The 6,866-nt window shown below is 46.8% G+C and overlaps 1 protein-coding gene across 1 annotated transcript; it reads left to right on the top strand.

The window, feature by feature from the left end:
• The first annotated feature begins 1,617 nt into the window (after positions 1-1,617).
• On the top strand, positions 1,618-6,838 carry mcm6 (minichromosome maintenance complex component 6). The gene is made up of 18 exons (XM_082512992.1): positions 1,618-1,968; positions 2,141-2,287; positions 2,433-2,543; positions 2,790-2,877; positions 2,970-3,131; positions 3,211-3,376; positions 3,468-3,616; positions 3,704-3,854; positions 3,962-4,103; positions 4,237-4,378; positions 4,502-4,609; positions 4,742-4,897; positions 5,037-5,165; positions 5,259-5,423; positions 5,610-5,736; positions 5,822-6,016; positions 6,127-6,266; positions 6,369-6,838. Exons 1-18 carry the CDS (start codon positions 1,871-1,873, stop codon positions 6,477-6,479), a joined length of 2,487 nt encoding a protein of 828 aa, XP_082369118.1. The 5' UTR covers positions 1,618-1,870; the 3' UTR covers positions 6,480-6,838.
• The last annotated feature ends 28 nt before the right edge of the window (positions 6,839-6,866 follow it).

The following is a 6,866-nucleotide window of genomic DNA, read 5'->3' as shown; positions in this document are numbered from 1 at the left end:
ACAAACACATTCGTTACTGCAAATAAGTTGATCTGGGAATTTTTTTTTTAAATTCAGTCTTTTATTCCCATCTAACAAATTCTCACTTCTAGCTGGTGACCTCTGAAGCAGCTTGTTTCTTTGGATGGAAACCACTAGTGGAAGAGACAAATGACATGTAGGCTTGTATAAAGCAGTTAAAACAGATTCACCGCAGATGTGCAGCAGTAAAATGCTTTCGGTTTTTAAATCAAAGTACATTTACTCAAACCCAAATCCCCTTTTGGTGTTTAGCATCCATTGTAAAACTGCAAAATTAAAAATAAGGGAGCGGCTGGGAGTAGCTTCTACTCAAAGGAAAAGGCTTACAGTGAGTTGTACTAGGAAAGGAGGAAAAAAAAGTTTTGGCTTGGCAGAGAGATTGCGCTGGGAAGGATTTGCAACAGGTTACGGTGGTTAAAGATAGAGATGGAACTGTATTAGCGAGTGAAGAAAATGTCCTGATAAGGTGGAAGGAGTACTTTGAGGGGCTGATGAGGAAATGAGAGGAAAGTGCAGAGGATTAGTAAGGAAGGAGTGAAATTAGCTATGAAGAAGGGTGAGTGGACATACCTGTGGAGGTATGGGGATGACTAGGAGAAAGGGCATTGGGTGCATTAACAAGATTGTTTAACACAATTCTGGAAAGCAAGATGCCTGAGGAATGGAGAAGAAGAATACTAGCACCAGTTTTCAAGAACAGTGGTGATATGCAGAGCTGTTGTAACTACAGAGGGAGAGTTGCTGAAACTATGTTAAGAGGAGAAATGTGATAGTGAGCAGGACTATGGTTTCATAGCACTACAGATGTGATGTTTTCTTGGAGAGTGTTCATGGAGAAGTGCAGAGAAGGTCAAAAGGAGTTGCACTGTGACTACATGGGTCTAGAGAAAGCATTTGATAGGGTGGTGAGAGAGATACCGTGGTACAGCATGAGGTTGTGGCAGAGAAATATGTGAGGGTGGTGCAAGACATGTAAGACAGCAAGAGAGGGGTGAGAGTGACAGATGTGTTCAAGGTGGGGGTGAGATTACATCAGGGATTGGCTCTGATCCCCCTCTTGTTTTGATGAGGTCAGGCAGGAGTTTCCATGGAATATCAAGTTTGCAGGTTACACTGGGACAGTTTGAGCTGGATGTTGGGATTTTCACTGGGAGTGACCAGAATGGACACGATCAGGAATGAGTATATCAGAGAGGCAGGGCGGGTTGATCGGTTTGGAGACAAAGTAAGAGAGGCAAGACTGGGATATTTTGCACATGTGCAGAGGAGGGGGAGCAGATATACTGGGCAAAGGATGCTAAGTATGGAGGAGGCAAGCAGAAGGAAAACAGACGATTCATAGATGAAGCTGGATGATCCAATGAGGAAGAAAGAAGGAAGAAGAAGAAGAAGATGATGATGATGATGATGATGACATACTTTTAAATTGTCCAAATATTTTGGCCGGAAATGGCTCAAGTGCTAAGTTCACTGTTACGCTGACAGTCAGCTCATTCTTCATTTATAGCCTATCTGTTTAACGCACGTGCTCGACAAAGACACGCGCACACTGAGATAACAGCTCGGTCTCTCCCCGGGGTCTACAGCTTAGAACAGGAAGCGTACCGCGGGAAAACGGGCAGCAGGGCTCCGCGTCAATTTACGTTTCCGCTTCTAATTGGCTACGAGCTCAGAGATATTTCCATAACGTCGCACATTGGTCGAAAGCGGCGCGCCAAACATCACGTGGTCTCGCTTTTCGCGCGAAACCGGGCTCTGTTGTCCGGAGCTGAGCGTGCTGTGTGTCAGAGAGGAGCAGCTCGTGTCTGTTTTGCATCTTTTTGTTGTCGCAGTTTGACGGACTTGCAGCATGGATGTCGCCACAGCCACCGCGGAGACTGCCGGGGCGATGGTGAAGGACGAGCTGGCCGAGAAGTGCCAGAAGTTATTCCAGGCTTTCTTAGAGGAGTAAGTGAGGCGGCAGCGACCGTGTCGTATTGTTGTCGGCCGAAACGTGCTTGGCTTGACATCGCTCTTGTAATCAGCAATTATAAGGATCGAGTGCTACTTTGATCGGCTGCTATTGGTGTCTTTTCACTGCTTTTCTTAACTCTCGCCCGATTCCTGCGTCACCCTGCAGATTTCAGAGCGGGGATGGGGAGGTGAAGTATGTCCGGGAGGCCGAGGAGCTGATCAGGCCTGAGAGGAACACCCTACTGGTGAGCTTCACCGACTTGGAGGGTTTCAACCAGGAACTGGCTACCACCATCCAGGAGGAGTACTACAGGTGAGCAAGCCCACCAAGTCATAGGTGCTTCCATCATATCTCATCTAAATACTGAGGTGGGAGAGTGCGCTGCTGCATTTCAAACCATCAGTTCAGTGCTGTGGAAATAAGCTGTGGGGTAACCTGAAGGATTGTCTGTTTCCAGAGTGTATCCCTACCTCTGCAGAGCAGTGCGCAACTTTGCTCGGGATCACGGGAACGTCCCCCTCAACAAAGAGTTCTACGTCGCTATCGAGGAGCTGCCCACCAGACACAAGTAAGACACTGTTAACCAAACCACCATGTACATCTCCATTTATCTGGTCTGAGCTGCCATTTATGCAGCTAGATTGCTTTAGTGCAAAGATGGTTGTAGAAATGTCTGCTTGGCTTGAATCAATTGGAACAAAATGGTGTTTAAGTTGTGGTGCATAAAGCAGGAATGATGCATCTCTCACTGGTAAATGTTAATGGGAATGAAATGCCAAATCTGATCCTTTTCCTGTGTTAAATAAATAAATAGGATCCGTGAGTTGTCCTCCATGCGTATTGGCAGCCTGGTGAGAATCAGCGGTCAGGTGGTGAGAACGCACCCAGTCCATCCTGAGCTGGTGAGATGTTTATATCAGTGAAGAAGACACAAAGTTCAGTTGCGTTACGCTTGTCTTTTGTCATTAAACCCATCCTGCTTCCTTTGGTGCAGGTGAGCGGTACCTTCCTGTGCATGGACTGCCAGGCAGTGATCAAAGATGTCTCTCAGCAATTCAAATACTCTCCTCCGACCATCTGCAGGAACCCCGTGTGCAACAACCGCTCCCGCTTCCACCTCGACACGCACAAATCCAAGTTCATCGACTTTCAGAAGGTAACTGTGATAAAGGATGTCTGTCTGCATGGATGAATGAGTCTGATTTTGACCCTGTGTACCCTGTTTGTGTATCCAGGTGCGTATCCAGGAGACGCAGGCGGAGCTGCCTCGCGGTTCGATCCCACGCTCTCTTGAGATCATCCTGAGGGCAGAGGCTGTGGAGACGGCTCAGGCTGGAGACCGCTGTGACTTCACTGGGACCCTGATTGTCGTGCCGGATGTCTCACAGCTCAGCACACCTGGTACTTTTTAAAATTTTAACCATTTATGGTCAAAACTATGTCTTGTGGTGTTTTGTTTTGGTTCTCATGACTGTATGGATGTTACTTCCAGGTGTGCGAGCAGAGACCAGTACCCGTATAGCAGGAGGTCCTCAGGGCTTTGAGTCTGATGGTCTGAGAGGACTGAAAGCTCTGGGAGTCAGAGAGCTGTCATACAGGCTGGCCTTCCTGGCCTGCAACGTGGCGCCAACCAACCCACGGGTAAGAAGCGCTCGCCCATGTGTCTAAAAATGCAAACGGCTACAAATCTTGCTGTGTGATTACAAATGTGTGCCGTCTTTATCACAGTTTGGCGGTAAAGAGCTGCGGGAGGAGGAGCAGACGGCTGAAAGCATTAAGAGCCAGATGACAGAGAAAGAGTGGGAGAAGGTTTTTGAGATGAGCCAGGACAAGAACCTGTACCACAACCTGTGCACCAGCCTCTTCCCCACCATCCACGGTCAGTGATCGAACCCCCCGTCTAGCCTTTTTCTCCAATGGAGGACGCTCTCGTAGTTCTTTATCAAAGCTGTGACTTGTGAGTTAAACGTTAACGTGATGGTGCAGGTAACGATGAGGTGAAGCGCGGCATCCTGCTGATGCTCTTTGGAGGCGTTCCCAAGACGACCATGGAAAGGACCTCGCTCAGAGGAGACATCAACGTGTGCATTGTGGGAGATCCGAGCACTGCCAAGAGCCAGTTCCTCAAGTACGTTCCACAGTTTCCACCTTCATTGATTAGCTTTGCATAAAGCTTTTCTTTGTTCCATCTTCTGGCACAAACACTTTTCAGTGCTCTTTGTTGTACAGCAGTGTTGATTTGAGTGTGTGTGCCTGTGTAGGCACGTGGAGGAGTTCAGTCCCAGAGCGGTGTACACCAGCGGCAAGGCCAGCACTGCTGCAGGTCTGACGGCGGCCGTGGTCCGAGACGAGGAGTCACATGAGTTTGTCATCGAGGCTGGAGCTCTGATGCTCGCCGACAACGTGAGTGTCATGAGTTCTGAAGAACAGTGAACAGTGAACAGTGTATTGTTATATTTAAAAAAAACAAAAAAGTTTCTTTATGTAATTAGTGCAAGTAAAACTTGTTAACTGGTTTGATTTCAGGGTGTTTGCTGTATTGATGAGTTTGATAAGATGGACCTCAAAGACCAGGTGGCCATCCATGAAGCCATGGAGCAGCAGACCATCAGCATCACCAAAGCCGGAGTCAAGGTGACGCTTTCAAAGCTTTGCGCTTTAAACACTCGCGTTTATGCAGCACAAGCGGAAGTTACACTGCTATCATATTCGATCGTTCGTCTCTGCAGTAGAATAACCAGACTGTTCCTCCGCTTCTCTCCTCAGGCTACCCTGAACGCTCGCACATCCATCCTGGCTGCTGCTAACCCTGTCAGCGGACGCTACGACCGCAGCAAGAGTCTGAAGCAGAACGTCAACCTGACCGCTCCCATTATGAGCCGCTTTGATCTCTTCTTCATCCTGGTGGACGAGTGCAATGAGGTACATGCAAATGAGCGTAGTCTGAGCATCCTGTGCTTACTGGTTGTTTCTATTCATGTCTTTTATTTTGTCCATTTTTTTTTTTTTAAATATGATAATTTAGTTGAATACTGCAGCTAACGATTTGCACCTGTCATAGGTGACGGACTACGCTATCGCCAGACGCATCGTGGATCTGCACTCCCGTGTGGAGGAGTCTGTGGACAGACTGTACTCCCTGGATGAGATCCGCAGATACCTGCTCTTCGCCAGGCAGTTCAAACCCAAGGTGGGTGTGCTGGTGTCCCCACACGCCGACACCAGCGACCCAGTTTTTACTGTTTAACACATTTACTTTATATTAACTTCTGGACCTCCGTAGATCTCCAGCGAATCAGAAGAGTTCATCGTCGAGCAGTACAAGCGTCTCCGCCAGCGTGACGGCTCAGGGGGCGTGTCCAAATCTGCCTGGAGGATAACTGTGCGACAGCTGGAGAGCATGATCCGCCTCTCAGAGGCCATGGCACGTATGCACTGTTGTGATGAGGTACGTGCGAAGACACACAAGCTTCATTCATGCAACACTCGATACTGAGTGTGGTTGATAAAATTTAATACTGCAAAACCACCCTGAGTATCACTTTAACCAAAATGAGGGGAACAAAAAGACATCCTTTCAAAATAAAAGGCCAAACTGTGAATTAACTCTTGCCCTTTCATCCCATGCTTCTAGGTTCAGCCCAAACACGTGAAGGAAGCGTTCCGTCTTCTGAACAAATCTATCATCAGAGTGGAGACGCCAGACATCAACCTGGAACAGGAGGATGAAATGGAGGAAGAGGAGGAGCAGCAGGAAGAAGGTACTATCAATATAGAGAAGATGTGAAATGACACCATGCATCACCGCTGTTTATTTAACGTAAACTCTTCTCTGCATCTTTGCAGGTAACGTCCCGAATGGAGTAAATGGAAACGTGGATGGTGTCATTGGCCTTACTAATGGAATTAATGGACACGCTGGCGGTGTCAATGGCCACGGCGAGCCTGGGAGCCAGTCCAAACCATCTCTTCGTCTGTCTTTCGCCGAGTACAAACGCATCTCCAACCTGCTCGTCCTGCATCTGCGCAGAGCAGAGGATGGTAAGAGATGTTCCTCCCTCCAGTCTGTTTTCCATCTCATTTCCTTGTCTGTTCTGTCACTGTTCTTTTTCTTTTTCTTCTCACATTTTTCTTGCTAATCTGTGTTGCAGCTGAGGAAGAGGAGGATCTGAAGAAAAGTGCAGTGGTCAACTGGTATCTGAAGGAGATCGAGTCAGAGATCGACTCTGAGGAGGAGCTCATCAATAGGAAGGGGCTGATAGAGAAGGTCATCCACAGGCTGGTGCACTATGTAAGTCTACCATCTTAAAATGTGAAAAGATAATGAGTCAGCGATTCTCTAAGTGCAGACATGTTCATTTATACGATCTCCCACACAAATCTCTTCCTCAAGGATCACATCCTCATCCAGCTGTCTCAGGCTGGGCTGAAGGGCTCAGAGTCTGCGAGCACAGAAGAGGAATCTGTTCTGGTTGTAAACCCCAACTACATCCTGGAAGACTAAACTCCTGTCCTCAAATTGATCCCTGCTTCTTTGTGGCAAACAAGAGTTATTGTTCATAGTGTGTTTAATGCTCATAATGGTGGCATTGGAGATGTTTCGCTGCTGTACAAAGATACGAGGATTTATCTAAATATTCTTTAGATTTAAAAAGATAAAAACAAAAAAACAAAAACAGATGTAAATATACTGGCCTCTTCTCCAGCTGTTTATTCACTTCTCTTTGACTTAGTTTATTGTTGACTTTGAATAACTGTATATTATAAGCATACAGCATGGTTTACGTCCATGGTTTAAAGTGTTTTTGTATTATAATTATGATTTTGTGAATGAAATGTTGGAACAATAAATAAAATGTTGAAAAACACAAATTTTCTTCATGTGTCTTTT

The sequence above is a fragment of the Aulonocara stuartgranti genome (assembly GCF_965226115.1).
Source record: "Aulonocara stuartgranti genome assembly, chromosome: 18".
NCBI classification, from domain to species: Eukaryota; Metazoa; Chordata; class Actinopteri; order Cichliformes; family Cichlidae; genus Aulonocara; species Aulonocara stuartgranti.
Note: the sequence above shows the minus strand (reverse complement) of the source record. Positions and strands in the feature narration are given on the sequence as shown.

What these genes read in the sequence shown, in the direction of transcription:
- mcm6 (XM_082512992.1), top strand. Translation starts at nt 1,871, where the DNA reads ATGGATGTCGCCACAGCCACCGCGGAGACTGCCGGGGCGATGGTGAAG. An exon ending in TTCCAGGCTTTCTTAGAGGA is followed by an intron (nt 1,969 to 2,140) that starts GTAAGTGAGGCG and finishes GTCACCCTGCAG; the next exon opens with ATTTCAGAGCGGGGATGGGG. An exon ending in TCACCAAAGCCGGAGTCAAG is followed by an intron (nt 4,610 to 4,741) that starts GTGACGCTTTCA and finishes TTCTCTCCTCAG; the next exon opens with GCTACCCTGAACGCTCGCAC.